This window comes from Hippoglossus stenolepis, chromosome 14 (genome assembly GCF_022539355.2).
Source record: "Hippoglossus stenolepis isolate QCI-W04-F060 chromosome 14, HSTE1.2, whole genome shotgun sequence".
Classification (NCBI taxonomy): domain Eukaryota; kingdom Metazoa; phylum Chordata; class Actinopteri; order Pleuronectiformes; family Pleuronectidae; genus Hippoglossus; species Hippoglossus stenolepis.
In genome coordinates, this window is record NC_061496.1 from 23,675,846 (window position 1) to 23,695,649 (window position 19,804).

At 40.9% G+C, this 19,804-nt stretch overlaps 3 protein-coding genes across 4 annotated transcripts; all 3 read left to right on the plus strand.

Annotated features, from left to right (window-relative positions):
- Positions 1–20: 20 nt before the first annotated feature.
- LOC118120600 (homeodomain-interacting protein kinase 1) lies at positions 21–4,471 on the plus strand. Of its 2 annotated transcripts, none has more exons than XR_004698231.2 (5): positions 21–361; positions 2,981–3,174; positions 3,297–3,478; positions 3,614–3,973; positions 4,070–4,471. XR_004698231.2 is itself a non-coding variant. In XM_035175688.2 (5 exons), the coding sequence occupies exons 3-5, from the start codon at positions 3,401–3,403 to the stop codon at positions 4,071–4,073; spliced, it is 264 nt and encodes an 87-aa protein (XP_035031579.2). In that variant the 5' UTR covers positions 21–361; positions 2,981–3,174; positions 3,297–3,400; the 3' UTR covers positions 4,074–4,471. The 2 variants fall into 2 exon arrangements, 1 of the variants encoding a protein (XP_035031579.2); XM_035175688.2 differs by having other exon boundaries at positions 3,614–3,795.
- Positions 4,472–7,171: 2,700 nt separating this feature from the next.
- Positions 7,172–13,562, plus strand: zgc:103559 (Allantoinase, mitochondrial). The gene is made up of 11 exons (XM_047343113.1): positions 7,172–7,760; positions 7,860–8,011; positions 8,806–8,920; positions 9,023–9,169; positions 9,268–9,313; positions 10,364–10,457; positions 10,556–10,742; positions 10,832–10,970; positions 12,827–12,999; positions 13,076–13,108; positions 13,193–13,562. The coding sequence occupies exons 1-11, from the start codon at positions 7,614–7,616 to the stop codon at positions 13,340–13,342; spliced, it is 1,383 nt and encodes a 460-aa protein (XP_047199069.1). The 5' UTR covers positions 7,172–7,613; the 3' UTR covers positions 13,343–13,562.
- Positions 13,563–14,572: 1,010 nt separating this feature from the next.
- agxta (alanine--glyoxylate and serine--pyruvate aminotransferase a) lies at positions 14,573–18,411 on the plus strand. Its single transcript, XM_035176396.2, has 11 exons — positions 14,573–14,840; positions 15,757–15,949; positions 16,040–16,104; positions 16,262–16,362; positions 16,458–16,528; positions 16,641–16,725; positions 16,811–16,909; positions 17,030–17,099; positions 17,757–17,852; positions 17,972–18,100; positions 18,209–18,411. The coding sequence occupies exons 1-11, from the start codon at positions 14,682–14,684 to the stop codon at positions 18,314–18,316; spliced, it is 1,176 nt and encodes a 391-aa protein (XP_035032287.1). The 5' UTR covers positions 14,573–14,681; the 3' UTR covers positions 18,317–18,411.
- The last annotated feature ends 1,393 nt before the right edge of the window (positions 18,412–19,804 follow it).

Genomic DNA, 19,804 nt, shown 5'->3' on the forward strand with positions numbered 1-19,804 from the left:
GGTCGTTAGTAGATCAGCCATCCGTCCCTTTGCAGCATCCGATGCATTACATTACATAACACAGAGCGAGCATCCAGGCTGCTCCGCCTGCCCCACGTAATGCGCTCGTCGAACGGCCTGGCGTCATAACGCACAGCGCATCGTGCCGGCAGAATGGAGGGAGGAGAAGCCCGCTGAGGCGAAGCTGCATCCTGTCAGCCTCCATCAGTCAAGCTCACCCCTCCCATCCTCCTCCTCCTCCTCCTCCTCCTCACATCCTCACCCATCCTCCTCCTCACATCCTCACCCATCCTCACCCACAGGCTCCAGCCAACCGACGCACAGCCGGAGCAGCCTGCAGCCACACAGGGGACAGACACAGGTGAGGAGAGAGATGGAGCTGCCGGTCGCGCTCTACTTTTAGTATATGCACAGTTATTATTATCATTATTGTTTTAAATCATCATTATACATGAAAAAATGTTTATTTAAGACATTTTAACCCGTCTGGTGGATTTATTTGCATGGTAACATGTTATGACATATTTGAGATTCATATTTTCTATTCAATCGATACTGGCATGATTCTGGCAGGCTCTAAAGATAAAGACTTTTTGTTGGACTGTTCTAATTATGGACTCTTTTGGTAATTTATACTTTATGTGTAAGATTTGTTTAGATTTGTGTTTCATTCTGTGTTTCCTTTTTTATTTTAAAGTCTGATCTGATAACAGACTCTGTTCTATTTACTTCCTGCCTTTGTGTGTTTCCCTCCAGTTTTGTTGCCTTGATTTGTTTTACCTCTTGATTGTCATCAGTTCAGTTTGTATTTAAGTCAACTCCTCAGATCTGTCTTTTTTCGAGTCGTCTGTTTGAGTTTTGCCTTTTGTTTCTTCCTGGGCCTGCTCCTTGTTTGTGCTATTTTTTGTTTAATTGGATCTGCCTTCTGCCTCGCTCTGACTATTTGGGTCCACCTGCTCTCTTCACAAACCCTGACAGATACAATGGAACAAATCATGTGCATGTTGGATATTTTTCAACGTCCACATGACAGAACAGTCATATTATAACACGGTTCTGTTCAATAGCTGATTGTCAACTTATTGTAAATAGATGAGATCATACAGCTCTGGAAAATATTAAGAGACCTGCAATCCAGATTGGTCTTAATTCTGCATCTCTACATACATGGCAGCCATTTAATTCCAGCGTCTGTTGAATTTGGAATTTGGCACAAATGTTATCAGTAAATGTTCATTTAATTTTACCATTACTATTAATAATAAAACCAGAGGAATTGATAATCTTGCAGTGGTCTCTTTAAATCTTTTTCCAGGTCTGTATATATATTTTTTGCAAACTGCTTACAATCACACCTGTTCATAGAGAAGCTTGTTAGCACTCTGGATTTTTCAGAAGGATTTGTGCCTTATTTGTTGAGAACTTTACAAAAAGTATGCAATGTTAAAGAAAAATACCTGGATCCCCTTAATGGAATCAGCCACAAAAGTGAATGGGTTCTTCCTTGGTCCCAACCCCAGCCTTACACCAGGTTTCAAGAAAACCAGTTCAGTTTTGTGTGATCCTGCAAACAGACAGACAAACAGCAATGAAGACATATGACGAGTTTAAGAGTTCAATCAAAGATCTACTAAATAGTCTAATTTTTTACTGGCTGTGAAACTGTATGATGGACAATAAAGTGCACAGCAGAAAAGACAGGGGACCTTTTACAACTGGAAAAGTTACACTGTTGTACAGTGTAACAGACCAGCTTTTAACCTAAGTGGAGGAAGTACTCACAGGTTTTACTTAAATTGTTTAAGTACTTGCTTTAAAATATACTCAGGCTAAAGTATTAAAAATAGTACATCATCAACTGTTCATAATATATATTTTGTTTAATACAGGAATAGTACAGACTCTTGTATTGTCATATATGAATTCATAACTTAATCTCTCAGCCTTCTGTTAATCTATGTCATGAGCTTCTTCTTCCCCGGTGATGAAGCTGCTGCAGGAGGCGGGGTCTAATCTAAAACTCTGATTGGATCAATTCTCCTTTAGTTTTTAGAAATATATAACAGTGTGAACATGTCACAAAATGCATAGTGGAGTAGAAAGTACAGATATCTGCTGATATATGTAGTTGAGTAAAAGTAAGAAACACCAGAAAATAAATCTACTTAAGTAAAGTACATTAAAGTACGTTCCACCTCAGACGCCTGAGAGACTTTCAGCTCCCCCTCAAGATGCTCAGGAACGTTTACACCTGCACTATCGAGAGCATCTTGAGTGGGAGCATCACCACCTGGATGGGCAGCTGCACTAAGCAGGACTTCTTGGCCCTGAAAAGGGAGGAGGGGAGGGGAGGGAAGAGGGTGAGGAGGGTAGGGGGTTAAGGTGTAAGGTAGTGGGGGGAGCTGGGATGAGGGGATGATTGACAGGGCAGAGGGAGAGAAAGGATGGGAGAGGAGATTAGGAGGGTTTGAAGTTGAAGAGAAAACAGGGGAACCTCCTCCTCGTCATCCCCTCATTCTCCTCCTTCTCTCTCTTCTTCCTTTCTTTCTTTTTCATCTTCTCCTCCTTCTTCCTTTCTTTCTTTTTCATCTTCTCCTCCTTCTTCCTTTCTTTCTTCTCCATCTTCTCCTCCTTCTCGCTCTTCTTCCTTTCTTTCTTGACCCTCTCCTTGTAGCTGTCGGTCTTCTAGACCTGTTCCTGAAAACACAGAGACAACATAAGTTTCACTCTTTTCTTTTTCAAAGTCTGAATCGGAAACAAATCAACAATCCAATATTATTCAATCAGAATGAGTTGGTGTAACGTACCTAATAATTGTTGGTGATATTTTTTGTCTTCACATGGTCTTAAAATTACAGCCACAGAAATACAAAGACATGTGACTCCTGTTGTGCGTTTGTTCATATTGCATTGACTGAATGAATCTCTCACACTGAAACACCCACGTCACATATTTGGTCTCCACCATCTCTCTCCACAGTTGCACCTACAGCACCTGACGTTCAGGCTGGCGAGTCGCTTCACAGCAGCTCTTCCTCCTATTCAGACCTGGACTTTATAGGGGAATGCAGCTTTGGCAAAATCGTCGCGTCCATGAATCTCAGGACCAAACAGAACGTGGCTGTGAAAATCCTGAAGAAGGACACAGAGTTGGCCCAGGACCCTGAGCATGAGGTATGAGACTGAATTCTTTGTTTATTTTCCTGTGCTCAAGTGTTGTCTGCTCCATCAGAACATGTAGCTGATCACAAACTGTTGATAGTCTTGTCTTATCATGCTTCCTCTTTTCTCTCCAGGTATCCATGTTGAAACTCATCAGTGACCTGGATTCGGATCGCACCAACATGGTCAAATTCCATGAACAATTTCAGCACATGGAACAGTGTTTGAAAGGCTGGAAATGAATCTCTATGACCTGCTAGAGCAGCGAGAGTGGGAGCACCTTCCTCTACATAAGATCCGCCCAGCTGCCAAGCAGGTATGTAGCCGCAGTCAATGCACCATGAAACCAATACCCTTTTGTTAGAGAGATCCCCAAAACTTTAACCTAACAACCAACAACAGCACATGTGGGGAAAAAATCTAATGTTTTGTATTCTTTCTGTCCCTGCAGCTCTTGGTGGCCTTGGATGCCCTGAAGGGTCTTGGCGTCCTGCACGCGGACATCAAACTGGACAACGTTATGTTCGTCAACATGCAGGATCAGCCACTCAGGGTGAAGCTGATTGACTTTGGCTGCGCCATGATGGCGTCCCAAGTCGAGCAGGGGATGGAGATCCAGCCGTATGGGTACAGGTGAGTTCATCCTGCACAGGTTTTTCATCTTTGGCTCATGTCTTTCCTTCTCAGGGCTCCAGAAGTATCACTTGGTCTTCCAATCACAGAGGCCATCGATGTGTGGGGGGTTGGGGTTGTACTGGCGTTCCTGTACCTGGCTCAAAACCTTTTCCCCATAGACTGTAAATACCAAATGGTATATATCATCTAACCAAATGGATTTTTATCTATTTTTCATATTTATAGAGAATGTAAGCAGATGTGATTCTCATAATGTGTATTCTATCTGCAGATGAAGTGCATGGTTACAGTGCTGGGCCAGCCGCAGGACCACCTGCTCCCTGCTGGCAAGTGAAGCCAGCAGTTCTTCATTGAACTCACCAGGTGAACTCTCCTGGTGAACTCTCCTGGTGAACTCTCCTGGTCTCTCCTGGTGTTCTGACCTGACAATAGTGTCCACAGACACCACCTGGTCGTCAGTCTTCCATCACACACGTGAAGTCTCCTGGAGTTCTGACGAGGCTGTAGACGTCACCGCTGCAGCCACAGCCTCCTCTGGCGGCAAGAGAAAGCTGCTGAGAAGAATCTGAAAATTCTTCTCAAGCCTCACAAGCTGCTTCCGTCCAAAAGTGGAGGACTGAATTATTTGTATATTTATTTTTTTATTGGTGTTTTTCTATTTTAATCTACATTGTACTACCTTTCAATATTTTTTGTATGTTTTATTAACTCTTTTTTCTGCTACATTTTAAAACATTTTTATACATTTAATGTTTTTAATACTGTGTAATATTTTTACTTAATGGTTTTTTAAAAACTGTTGAAATTGCTTGTTTCATTTAAATACCTTGAATAATCGTTCTCTGTTACAGTGTGTAAATAAAATGTATCGATTGTATTTCAGTACAGTGCCTCATCATTATACAAAGTCATCTGCCTGAGTGAGCGGTCATGTGAAATGCATTTTCAGGTGTGTTATTATGGACGAGGGTTAAAACTGATCCGGAGTGAGCAGTCATCAGGACGCATTCAGGCGCATTCACGTCTGTATCGTAGCATCGACCACTTGTGATTGGATGTTGTTACCTGGTCTTCATTCCACACACAGTTATTCTCTGGTGTTCTCTCATTCTTAGTCTCCAACAGCTTATTGCATCTCAGCAGGTCCCCACTCTGCATCCATGAGGCAGAAGCAGATCCAAACCGTATTCCCCTGAGGAGGAGGCCACACACACACACACACACACGGGCGACACACACTCACACACGGCTCCACCCCGTTTGCGCGTTCACGGGAGAGTCGCGCTCACCACGTCCCACCCAAGGGGCAACATCCCGGGCTGAGCGATGAGGCCAATACGGAAGTGCAAAAAGCTGCAGTTCACTGGGTGGCCACTTGAGGCTGGCTCCAAGAAGGAGTCAATTCCCATTGACTCCCATGTTAAAAAGCCCGACTTTAGAGCAGAATTAAACTTGTTTACAGCCTGGTTCAAAAAACGGTTTTAGTCTCAATCACTTAGTTCTTCCTTCATGACAACTCTGAGGGGGGTGAATTTTTTTCTAACTCACTCGTTTAAATGATATAGATGTTTGAAATTATGAATAATTATCACTTGATGGACAGGTGACGTCACACTGCACGCGACTCCAGCTCCTAGCCTGTTGCCTGCTCGGCTTCACCTGAGCTAACAGGCTAACAGGCTAACCCCCTCACCGAACAGGACCTGAGTCTGTGGAGAGGTTTCACTACCATATCGGATGAATAATACGGTTTGATGTTCGGCTTGTTCCCGGACGGAGAACTAAAAGAGTCTCCGCTCCCGTTTCTGTGGTAAGTAAAGTTTATTTTATGTATGTGTTAGTGTTAGTAGTGATGAGCAGGTATCGGTGTCTCTGTACCTGGCTTGTTAGTTTAGCTCCGCTAGCCTGCAGGCAAAATACCAGCAGTAATGGCGATGCTAACGGGACCGCAGGAGTTATTACCGACATGAACTGAGACAGGCGACTGTGTGTGTTTGGAGAATAAGCTCCACCACGTAAGATATCTAATGTTATGTAAAGTTGTTTCACTCGCCAACCCATTTGACTTGACTACGTTACACAGATTATTATTCTGCAGAAACAGATTTACTGTGATCAACTGAAACGTGTAGTATTTAAAGTCACATCTGCATTTTAAGAGCAGCTGTTTAAAGTAGCATTACGTCTCCTAAAGCTCTTTATTCAGAGTATTGGTGTTGATGTGTTGTAACGTGTTAATGAAAACTAAACCTGTCGGCTACATTCAGTTTTTACATCGTTAATCTTAGGCAGACTTTACTGAATTATTGTGTTAAATAAGTGGACATGCAGAATAATGTATTTTTTTGTCACATAAATAAATTATAGGAAGTGTAACTTTACTAGAATAGACATTCACATAGAGAACCTGAGGCTGATGTCCACCACCTATTTCCTAAGCTGAAATGATTATGATCTGATGAACTTTGAAGTAATAAACTTTTATTTTTACCATGTAAAAGTCTGTTAAGGAGTTAACCTGGCACATGTATGACTTTACGTATCTGTGTATTTGTGTTGAATGTTCCTCTAGGTGACTCAGACAGCCTGCACCTGTGGATGTCCAACATGAGACACAACTGGAATCCAACCAGACTGAACACTGAGGGTCATCACTTCAACACTGACTCCAGGTACAGACCTGTTTTCATAACTTACAAACAATCAAAGCAAAGTATTGCACATAATACATAATGCATTAAATTATAAATGCAATACTATTAATGTGGAAGAACTCCATACTGTACATTCATTGTCTTGGTAGTGCACTGTTTAATCCAAAACCATATTCAAATACGTAGTTGAATATCCACAGAAAATAAGGATACAAACTTTGTTCATAAGTAACACTTCCTCTACAATAATGCCATACTTTGTTTCCTGTCATTTTATTAGTGACGGACGAGCCTGAAGGACACAGCTGTGCTGACTGTGTTCTGTCTCTTATGGCAAAGAAGAAAAATAAAACACTGGGTTTTTATCTAAAGTGTATCAAATCAGAAAGTAAAAGATAAACATTGTTCTGATAAGTGTTAATTTTTTTAACCAACCATAATGAATATAGAAATTAACTCTATTATCCATGACACTTAGCAATGACTCTAAACAGTTGCAGGCCATCTTTAGCTAAGGGAGGAAAACATGAAGTGTTGTGCAGATGAAGCTGGTGCAGGTCGTCCTCATGTTGACCAGCCTGAAGCTGCCGATCTCCACCATGTTGCTGCTGCCACAGTGGATGCTGAGGACATCAGGTGCTGCAGTGCTTCATCTAATGAAAAGAAGAAACTCACTATAAAAAGGATGTTTTATGTTGTGTATGTTCCAGCAAAGACTGGTTCTTACAGTTTATTCTGTGTTCAGCAGGTGGAAGCACCACAGATTTCAGACAGAACCAAGAACCATTATATATACAGTCTATGGTCCCACCCTATGCGTCCCACACGGTGAGCGAGGAGAGAAAGTGGGTCAGGAAATTGTCCAATAGGGAGTCTGCATCGATGCTGAGATTCTGGGTGAACCTCTGCGCTGTGTGCAGTGTTATTTCTGCGTTCTGCTCGATCAGAAATGATAATTGTCATCACATGTGCCTGTGACATCACAAGACTGGTGAGGGAGAGAGAGAGAGAGAGAGAGAGAGAGAGAGAGAGAGAGTCAACAGAGGCTTCAAACTTTGAACTGGACTGTGAGGGGTGGTGGGAGCTGCAGGCCACTCATCTGCCAAGGGTGTATCACAGTGTAGAGACAGAGACTTTCATTCCCAGTCAGTAGAAGCAGACATGGAGCTGGGTTCTACTGTGACTGCTGTGAGGAGCCAGAGGGTCCTGATAGGAGACCATGTCTGTCCTGCTGTTGTCCTCATAAAGGATGGAAGAATTCATCAAATCCTCTCTGACATCAACTCCTCTGCAGATGTTGGATGTGAGGTAAGCTGACTCACACTGATCCTCCTCCTGGAATCCAAATGTATTGAAGAGGTGTTTGATGTTAAAAGAGATGCTATCTGTTCTCATCTGTGATTGCAGGTGCTTGACGTCGGGGACAGTGTGGTGATGCCCGGCATTGTGGACAGCCATGTCCATGTGAATGAACCAGGACGCACCTCCTGGGAGGGTTTCTGGACAGCCACCAGGGCTGCTGCAGCTGGAGGGGTGACCACCATTGTAGACATGCCCCTGTAAGTTGGAGACTCCCTCCACTGCCCCCTAACATCAATCAGTGCCCATCCAAGAACAGTTGACTCCAGGGCAACTGGACTTTCCCCTTTCATCCCAGACGCTTCCTCAGTTATTTTGATGGAGGGTGAAATGTCTAATTGCCCTTCAGTCATTTTTTCTTGGATGATTGTGACATAGGTGACTGATAATCCTCACAGGAACCCACTGTTTGACTAAGGGAAGGTTATAGTTGAAGTTGAAGGCAGCAGGGTAAACAGATTGTGAAATACAGGTTTTAAAGTTTCTTCAGGCAAATATCTAAGTGGAAGTAATACAGGTTTGTACACGTGACAGTATAATGTGAATCTAAGAGTCAATTTTCTGAAAATATTATCCTTCTTTATATAGTTTAAAAAGGATATGAACATTAGCATAGTATATCTTTATTAAGTGTATTAATTTATTATTACTATTTTTATTAATAAAAGTATTTAATGCAACTACTGGTTTCACTAAGCTGGAGTGTATTTGTTGTTGCTCTTTAGCTTTTAGCTTTAGTGTCTCTGGGAAGATACGCAAAACAAAGTTTTGATCTTTAGAACAATATATAAGCAGTTGAATTTTGTTTTGCTATAAATACGTATGTATATGAGAGATTTGCTGGGGAATAGCTTCTGAAGACAACATTATTTTATTCATCTGTAAATCTAAGGAAATAGTCAGTGAAGCATTGGCTGAGATATTCTTAGAGTGAAACTGAATATGCTTTTAGTTTAAACATTTAGTTTCTTTTCTGTTTTTAAACCTCATACAGAAATAGCGTCCCTCCAACCACCACTCTGGATAATTTTCACGAGAAGCTGCGGGAGGCGACAGGGAAGTGTTTTGTGGACACGGCTTTCTGGGGAGGTGTAATTCCTAATAATCAGGTCGGCCATATGCAGTGGAACGGTTTGAACAAAGATGAACACATTGTCAGCCAGACTGTACTGAATTAGAACCAAAGACAAACAGCAGATGTCTCCTTACAGCTTGACCTGCGGCCCATGATCCAAGCTGGAGTAGCTGGCTTCAAATGCTTCCTCATCCATAGTGGTGTGGAGGAGTTTCCCCACGTGACTGACTCGGATCTACACACGGCCATGAAGCAGCTGCAAGGCACAGGAAGTGTCCTGCTGGTAACCTCCAGAACATCTACTATACTTGATGAAAATTTTTTAAATAAAATAGTAGAGTCTTTTAATTGAAATATATTTTGCTTTGTCTCCTCCTCCAGTTTCATGCAGAGATAGATGTTGAGCAAACAACAGAGGAGACAGCTGGTAAGAATTATTTCACATATCCTACATATTTTAGCACAAATTATTGCTTGCTAATCCTTTGTGTTTTTATTATTTAAACGTGCTTAAATAATGGAAATATGTATCGAAAAATTAAAGGGGGTTGCTGATAAATTGTTGCCATACTGCAACAATGCACAATGGTGGAAAGCAACATCGTATTTTATTCTACAAAAACATCCTTTCATTGAAATTAAGACTAAACAAAACCAGCTTATGTTTGGTCAAATGCAGTTTTCAATATATATTTGTATTTTCTAATGGTTATTTGGAATGTATGATAATAATAACATTGTAAAAAGACAGTTACATGCACTTGTAATACTATGCAGCGACATGATTTTATTGAACAAAACAAATCTCTTATATAATTTTATTTAACCATTCTCAGTCAATGTCAATATTTTCCAACAAATTTACATTATATTTTACATTTTAACCGAATTACCCTTTTTTCAAAGAGGGTTATATACATCACAACTGATGACACAACAGTCATGTATAAGTGTGTGTTACTTTTAATCTAAGGTTTATGTTTGGCCAATTGATCAATACCAATACTGGGATGATATTGTCACTGTGACAAATCACAAAAACATTTATAACTGATTTGTTTCCACTATTTAATGATTAATTTCCCACAATATTGGAGGAAATTAATTCATAATCAAATCTGGTGGTAGTTTTCACTGTTGACAGTGGAGGTGATAAACCATCCACATGGTTAGATAGGGGGAATTGCAAATGTGTTTTTGTGATTTGGGTGAACTGACCCTTTTAGACAAAATCTACAAAACGTAAAAAGTGTGGCTTTACAGTTTTATCCAGGTAGAATAGTCAGAAAATCGGATTAGCTGTATCTTTCATTAAGGATATCTAAATTTAAGGTTTATAATACAATACCACAGTACTGATACGGCACTGGTATACTGCCCCGCTCTGGGCAGGGCAGTATACCAGTGCTGTACATTATTCACACATTTTGTTTTCAGTCACACATACTCACATCCTCCAAACCTTTTTCCATATTAGACCCTTGTCAGTACTCCACTTTTCTCCAGTCCAGGCCAGATGTCATGGAGATAGAGGCCATTCGCACTGTCACAGAACTCTGCCTGCAGTACCAGTAAGAACACCAGCATGTTGATAAATATCCACAACACAACAGCAGCTCACTCTGGATAGGATTTGGTTGCGTCCGTCAACTACCTTTCTCTGCCCCAGGGTGCGGTGCCATATTGTTCATTTGTCCTCTGCAAAGTGTCTGAAACTGATCCAGGCGGCGCGGCTGGCCGGGGCCCCGCTGACGGTGGAGACGACCCACCACTACCTCAGCCTGTGTGCTGAGAACATACCTGCAGGGGCCACGCAGTTCAAGTGCTGTCCTCCCATCAGAGGATCAGAGAACCAGGTAAATGGAACAGGATGCAGAGTAGATGACAGTATGACTACTGTATTTTCACCGATCGATTGATTGATAGATCGACTGTGCCCCTTCAGGAGCAGTTATGGTCAGCACTGAAAGCTGGGCAGATTGACATGGTGGTGTCTGATCACTCTCCCTGCACCCCTGATCTGAAGAAGCTGGACAGTGGAGACTTCACTCAGGCCTGGGGAGGAATTTCTTCACTGCAGTTTGGTAACTAGAATGACACTCATTGCACTGCCAAGGCCCAACAGTCCCATTAAAGTCAATCAAGCTGCACCAAATGTCACACACTCATAGATATCAGTACCCTTAACGTGCCTGTTTTTTTTGATAACAGTGAAAATGTAAAAAAATACCTTGTCTGTCAATGTTAAAGAAAGTGACAAGAATCCTGGATCTGCGCCCTGATCCAGATCCTCACCAAACATTTAGTGGGTTCTTCCCAGATCCATACTCCATCCTTCCATCAGGGTTCATAACCCAGCCTTTAGTTGTGTTGTCCTTCCTACAAACATACAAACCAACCAACCATCAAATGGACACGGGCGAAAACATCACCTCCTTGGTTGAGCTAACTAGAGACTAGTGACAGACACACTTAATATTTCTTTCCCTGAGGGTGCAGTTGCAAAGTTGCAGTTCTAATATGACGGTTAATGTAAAACTCAATGCAACATAACATTAGATCTAAATATAGTCCATTGACTCGGGACTGCAATTTGTTATCGCACCTATTACCCTCAATCTTGACCAAATCTGGATCAGCTATTTTCCAGGGTGCCCAACTTCAAAATGTGTTCAGCGTATGGGACATTCAGCTCCCTGAAGGTCTCAGTGTGCACTGCAGCATAAAGACGAGCAAACAGCACAGCAGAAAAAGAGGCGGGGTCGTCGCATAGACACCGGGTGCAGGCCATAAAATGACTGATGCAAGCTGATTGGCACTACTAAATCAAATATAGGCTACTGCAGATGTAAATAAATAGTATCTTTGGTCAATCATCAGTGCTTGTTCATTAGCTAACCTAAATCCAATTTAGCATTAGTCCATTAAGTAACTGCAGTTAAGTCTTATGCAGCTAAGAAAAATGTTGCTGTTTTTAAAGCTACAAAGGCTGAGTGGTGTGTCAAATTTATTTTTGATTTTTTAAATTAACCTTCTTAACACAACTTTGAACTAGCCCATGTTTGATGCAACATCATTATTGCACATTTCCAGTTTAATCGAGCACTCAAAGAGCTTTACAGTATGAGTTAGATTCACCCATTCACATGCATATTTATCCCAAGGACACTTTGGAGTGCCGACTAGCGGTGCCGGGGATCGAATCACCGACGCTCTGGTTATTAGACGACCTGCGCTACCTCAGCAGCTTTGGCGCATTAGTGTCCCATGTTTTCTGAATAATTCTTTACGTTTTTTCACTCCTAATGGAGAGTGTCATGACACACATTAGTAATTAGATGTAAGGTGATACTGCTTACTAGGTTATGTTTACAAATTTTTCAGTTTTACTGTACCAATCTCCAGCTTTAGGCTGCAGATCTAAAAATGCTCTGGCATCAATGCGAGGTCTGCACGGATGCTGTCACAGAGCCATGACAGCCATGATAATCACTGTCTGTGGAGCAGAGCCAGGATTTGTCTCCACTTGACAAATCCTCTCTGCTGCTCAGCTGAAGGCGACACAAGCAAACACCCACAAAACAGGACAGTTCTGTGAAGTATTACAGGAATAATATATGCACATTTTAGGGGGGATTACGTGTTCACTCCTTCCGTCCTCCCCTATAATCTGTTGTATAATCACCCACACTGGGCAAAGTTTGCAGGGAGGTAAACAAGAGCTGTGTGCCGGTGTAGAGGGCAACGGTCATTTACTGTTCTGACACAGTGAGTGGACAGGAGCAACACTTAAACAGTGAAGTACAGATTAGAATAATGACAGTACCTGGCATGATTGTACTTGTAAGAACTTGTGAGAACTACATAAAGCTTGTCATATTTGACTGGTGTTAACACAAGTATTTACGGGATTGTTTATCGCTGTCAACATGTTTACCAGGTTTGCCTCTGTTCTGGAGTTCAGCCAGAAAGAGAGGCTTCCAGCTGTGTGATGTTACGAGGCTTCTCAGCCACAGAACAGCCCAGCTGTGCAGTCTTGACAGCCAGAAAGGCAGCCTGAGCCCCGGCTATGATGCCGACTTGGTTATATGGGACCCAGACAGAGAATTTGAGGTAAGAACGAGTCCTTATCTTTAACAATCCCCTAATCGTGAATCAGCTTTGTTTCATCGTCTGTTGTACTTCACAGATTCAAGAAGCAGGTATACACCATAAAAACAAGGTGAGTAAAAACACGAGGACACATTTCATGAACAGTACGATGGAGCGAGCGCAGATTGTTGACGAGCTGATGGTGTCTGTGCAGACAACTCCTTACCTTGGCACCACACTGCATGGAGTGGTGTGTGCGACTATCCTCAGAGGACGGCTGGTGTACAAAGAAGGCTCCTTCTGCCCCGAGCCTCTGGGCAAACACCTCCTCATCCCACAGAGGGAAACTCAAACCCAGCTCTGAAGCATTAAAATCACTGACTATCATTTCTGTCAAACTTATGAAACATTTCTCGCAGATTTTCATTTGAAAAAGAACTGGGATCACCTGCTTGTTTGATGGATTGTTGAAGACATGGTTGTAACGTCTAATAATGTCAGAGTCAGACTGTATATTAAAATGTCAGCAATTTTCTATCTGAACAAAGTTACTGAAACATCAGTAAATTCAAAGAAAGACTATTTTTACTGAACTCTTCATTTCAACATGTTTGTCTTATTGTGTTATTCATGTCCTGAGAGTGTATGTTTAGGGCATGTGGATCAAACTGACTTAAACATATTAGAGCTGGGAAAAAAAATGCATCCATCAATCTATCATTTTTTTCTTCTCTTATTTCTCACCCCCCAGCATTCACACTTTATATATCCCAATCAGGCAGTACTATTTATTCTTGTATTGTTATAATATCATTACATAATGACTTCATCGCTTAATTTATACAATATGACAACAAATGATTGGTTATTCTAAATAAGCTGTAGATTGTGTCTCTAAGGATATTGGTTGCAAACGTTAGTGCAATGCTACACTGTATGACATAATGTCTTACTTCATAGTGCCGCCATTATCCTAACATATAACCATAAATTATTTTTAAATATATATGAGCTTTAAGTCGTGAATGTAGTCCTGTAGGAAAAGGGTATTTTTGAACTTTGAACGATACAATTTCTTATCTCATTGTATTGATCTTCTGACCAATAGAAGCTTAGACTGTCTCCCTTATGGAGCTGTTCCATATTCTTTTTCTGCGCGCGCGGGCGCACACACGCACACGCACCCAAAGTAAATCATACAAAATAAGGTGAAACCCTGAATTACTGGTGCACCAATGTGATACAACTCATATCCTTAAAACATCTCACTTTACCAGGCTTTTCCAAAATGTCCATCAATGTTAAATTTTATACAGACACTAAATTTAAATCTACTGCATGAAAATTGTAAATTCAAACGTCAGAGGTTATGAATTGATTTAACATGTCAGCTACCGACTGGATTTTCACCATGGTCAGCCTGGAAAACCTTCAAGATCAGTGTAATAGTTAAACCTGGAGAGTTTGTAGTCAATATTTAACATTTGAGGACATTTTAACTTCCTTATCTGTAAAGGTTGGGAGGCATCAAGGTACCCTAGCTCAGAAAGCAGTGAGTGTTGACAGAAGAGGGAAATGTTGTGACGGACTAGTGACCTCAGGCCCTCACTGGTCAAACAGAGGGGCGTGCTCAGCCGAGGCTTTACTTTGCCTGTTTCCACGGCTCGTTGGGGTTTTGCTGCTCTTGTCACACTGCTGGAAACATGTCGTCCGTCCCTGTACCTCCACCAAAGTGCCTACTGAAACCGCTGGTGGTTCCTTTCCGCCACATGTTTGGACCAGGTCCTTCCAACGTCCCCCCTCGTATCCTGCAGGCCGGGGCCAATCCTGTCATTGGACACATGCATCCAGAGATATTTGAGGTAACTGTGTGTTTAACATGAATGATTGATGAATGACGACTTGCCAGGAAGAGAAAGGCATCAACTTGTTTTTTTAAATATACTGTATCTGTCACAAAACTATCCACAGTTCATAGAAAAGCAATAACCCTGTTTCAAAGACAGGCCAAAGTCACAATCTGCCTCCATCTTGAGGTACAGTAAAATGTAACATCTACTAGGAAGTACATCAGATAGAAAGCAAATGTTTACATAAGTATTACTCTTACAAATTTCATGCAACTACTGGTGCAACTACTTCTGTTTCATGCCATTTTGCTTCTATTTTCAATGGGAAATATTGTGTCTATCATATTAGTACGTTTATTTAACAGACTCAGTTGCTGGTCATTTGAAAATTAAGATTTTTTTAGAGACAAAACATATAATTTAACTAACTTCTATAAATTTAATGACAAAACCTGTTTAGTAAATTATTCTAACATTTCCTCCACCTCATCCGGCTGCAACATTAAAATGCTGCTCCAAATTGAATGCCACTGTTTGTTAAATAGACTTGTTTTTTCATTATTGTTTGGTTATTTTGTAATTTAACACGTTCTATAAATGAAATGTTAAAAACTGTGAAAAAATAATTGCATGTTGTTCCAGTTAGTTATCAAGACGAAACCAGCAACTCTTCACATTGGAGAGGCTACAGAACCAGTTTTTCCAGTTCCTTTCTTAACAATGACTAATTATTATCCAAAACTGCTGCTGATGGAGTTTCTGATCATGTGCTTTCTAACTTGATTATACAGATTTAGAAAGGTTACAGCAAACCAGGGTTAGGACTACACAGTCTGCTGCTTATTTAAGGCTACAGGGTGGAATAGCACAGATAATACATTTCTATTTATACCTTTCCTCATAAAAGATTTTTCATTTCACATTACAGATAATGGATGACATCAAAAGTGGAATCCAGTACATGTTTCAGACTCAGAACCGTGTGACTTTAGCTGTGAGCGGCACTGGCCACACTGCCATGGAGTGTGCCATCTTCAACGCAGTGGAGCCCGGGGAGGGGGTGCTGACGGCAGTGAATGGAATATGGGGAGAGCGAGCAGCAGACATGGCAGAGAGGATAGGTACTTTAAAATCTTTATCAAATGATGGAATTCAAATCCTAAAAAATAAATAAAAATCACGACAGAAAACCATGTGTTTCAATCCAACAGGTGCCAGAGTGAATACCATTGTGGCGCCTCCTGGGGGCTTCCTCACCAACGAAGAAATTGAGCGGGTATTAGACTTTATACTTTACTGACCCCTGGGGGAAATTAGTTTTCACAGTCATTTCAGCACAATTAAAACATCAGTTAATTTATTAATAACTTATTTCTTTTACTAATTTCCATTAAAGCTGCGTTCAGAGTGGTCTCACTGTTATCTCATCACAGGCCTTAGCAAAGCACAGGCCCGCCCTGTTCTTCCTTGCACATGGGGAATCTTCCACAGGAGTCCTGCATCCTTTAGATGGAATTGGACAGCTGTGCCACAAGTGAGACACAACACTCGCAACAATCTGTCTTCATCACATCTGTATCAAATGATAAGCAGATGATAACAGAGATGTGTTATGACTTGTGTCCTCAGGTATAACTGCCTGTTTCTCGTAGACTCTGTGGCTTCAATGGGAGGAGCCCCTCTGCACATGGACCAGCAAGGTTTGTTGTTTAATCCTGCAAAGTGTTTTCCAGTGGCACAACTGATGAAATCATTTAACACATTTGTATTGTACTTCATCAGATTTTTTTTTGTAAATGTCCGTATTGACAGGGATAGACATCCTCTACACAGGCTCTCAGAAGGTGCTAAATGCTCCACCGGGTACAGCACCTATCTCCTTCAGTGAGAGAGCATGGTGAGACCTGTATATACCTACAAGCCTGCCAGTAATAGATTACCATCACATTATAAAGTATGTTTAATGCTGAATTTGTCCACAGCCAGAAAATATTCAACCGGAGGACAAAGCCAGTCTCATTCTTCCTGGATTTGAATTGGCTTTCAAACTATTGGGGATGTGATGGCAAGCCGTCAAGAGTGTGAGACATTTTTGTTTCCTGCAGACTGGATCTGATCACATTTCACAAAGCGGTTTCATTTTTAGCCGTACTTGCACAATTTCTGTTTATTGCTCTCTCTGCTTCATTTCCTCTCTATAGATATCACCACACCGGCCCAGTCACTGCTTTTTACTCTCTGAGGGAGAGCCTGGCGGTGCTTGTTGAAGAGGTGGGACATGTGCTTCAGAGGAATGGTTGGATTTTGCTTTGAGCTGCAAAAGTTCTGCAGCCATTGAGTATTATAATAGTATACCTCTGTGCCAACAATACCTTTGTAAGAACAAGGCAAAAATATAAATTACCCACATTACCTTTTGCTTTGGTATGGAACCTATGAACAAGTAGGTTCTATACCAAAACCCTAACCCCCAACTTTGATCCATGTTTGAATCATGGCTGCAGGGACGCTAATGTCATTGTGTTGATAGGTCAGTCCAACAACCACCATGACTCAGATCTTTAACTACTGCAGGAAATAAATAAAATAAACAGAGGACGGATCCTCCTGACTTAAGTGATCCTCTGATTTGCACAATCATGAGGTCAAAAATTTGGAATTTGTTTAGTGCTTTAGTTTATAACCAGATACTATAAAACACATTAATGCAGACAGTAATGAGCAAATGTGAACATTCTAAACTAAGATCGTGAACATGGTAAACATTACACCTGCTACACCTGTGTGTTAGCATTGTCTTTGCATGTATGATGTCAAACAAAAACCCTGATCAGTACACCGGAAATTAGCATAAAGTCAATGTAAATATGGTACAGGTAAATGGTTATGTTGTTGTATAATGTTTGTTCAAATGTTTGTTGATCTAAGGGTCTGGAGAAATCCTGGGAAAGACATAAAGAAGTGGCGGAATACTTCCACACTAGCCTAGAAAGCATGGGGCTCCACCTTTTTGTCAAAGAAAAAGTGAGTCTTAAGTTTCAATACAACCACTTATTTGTTGTTGGTGGATTTCACACGCTCATTCAAGTCACTGTTATAACAAGAAAAAACATCACCATGTCTGGATTTAATGGTTGTTACAGAAAGCAAGGCTGCCGACTGTCACCACCATTGTTGCTCCTACTGGATATGACTGGAAAGAGATCACAAGCTACATCATGAAAACACATAATTTAGAAATTTCCGGAGGGCTTGGACCATCAGTTGGCTTGGTAAATGATTATTTGTCTGTGTACTCACTTCTTGTTTTGTTTGCACACTAAGAAGTTGCTTAAGACTTGTGCGTAGCCTGAATCTCTGATTTTTTGGGGTCTTTTCAGGTGTTACGTGTGGGACTGATGGGATGTAACAGCAGCAAGGCCCATGTTGACATGGTGCTGGCAGCACTGAAAGATGCTCTGAAACACTGTCATGAGAACAAATTGTGATGCTTGTTTGCTGGATTGAGGCAGAAATGATCCTGATGACACTGTTACTATTGAACTAGAGACTGTGTATAAGAAATAAATCATTACCCTCAGAAGTTGTCTTGTGCAGTTCAGTCATTACGTGAATGGGAACGTCTGGCTGTTCCCCATAGTGCTGTAGTACCTCTGTGATCTTTACCTATTACAACAGTCTAAATTGAACTTAACTTTACAAACCTTTGAAAAAATTCAAATCTAAATGGTTTATTAGAGAGAGATCACATGTATCCTAACTAAGTGCATTTTTAGGCTAGATATTTGTATGGGTTCTTTCATCTTATAGATAACCTCAAACATTTTTCATGTAGGTACCAGATCAACAAGAAAAGTGAAACTTTGCTCCATTATAGTGTGTATGTCACACTGATGATTTAAAATACACATTGGAGATAGTGTTGAATCTTGCCCTTTAAATATTTGTTAAGACAAAATGTTGACAGGTGAAGTAATAGTACTCAGCTAGCTTTCCTTTTAAATTGAAAGAGAATATAGGCTGCTCCTTTTTGCAAATTCAGCACTTTCATGACTATGCATTACAGATTTACTCATCTAGAAACATGAATTTATCAATGTATCATATTTAAAATGTCACATAGTGTGGATAAGGAAACAATGTAAAGCACAATACAAATAAAGGCAGATCTAATATTAGGTCTTTTACAATGTAAATATAAAACTATTTGTCTGACTATATCATTGAATGTTGGATTAGAATGTATTAGTTTTATCTAGGTCAGAGGTCTTCAACAGGGGGCCCGCGGAGGTACTGCAGGGGGGGTCGCGACAATTTTTTATATTTTTTTAATTTTTAATTTTTTTCCCCAACCAATTTTTATTTAAATGTCTTTAAATACACATTAACATGAATCCAACATATTGTTGCGAATGGATAAATGGAGGCAGAAGACTATCTTTCAGTCAGCAATGCACACATTCAGCGACACACAGGAGCTCTCTCAAGCTGGGCACCTATGGCAAGGCGTTTGAGCATTTATTCCATATCCTTGATATCAAATGTCAGTCCCCTCCACTAGTTCGGTCTTTGTCAGCACTAGTTGGACATTTGGTCGCACTAGTTCAGCATCTTACTGTACTAGTTGAACAAAAAATCTTACTAGTCACTCTTTTTCAGCAACTAGTGGCACTTTTGTTCAACTAGTTACAACAGAAACTTTACTAGTAGACCCGCCCCTATTGCTGCTGTGCCAATCACGAGGCCGCATGTTACATGCTGGCTCTGGCAGGTTCTGTTTATCCATGGCACTAGGCCCAGTTTAATATAAAACACAATTTTATACAATATATATAGTAGGGGGTCCCTGCTCCATCTCTATCAGTTTGGGGGTCCTTGGCCTGAAAAACGTTGAAGACCCCTGATCTAGGTGGTACCAGACCAACGTGTGTCTGTCTAGCACATTTCAATAAAGTTATTATAGAAAAAAACAATAA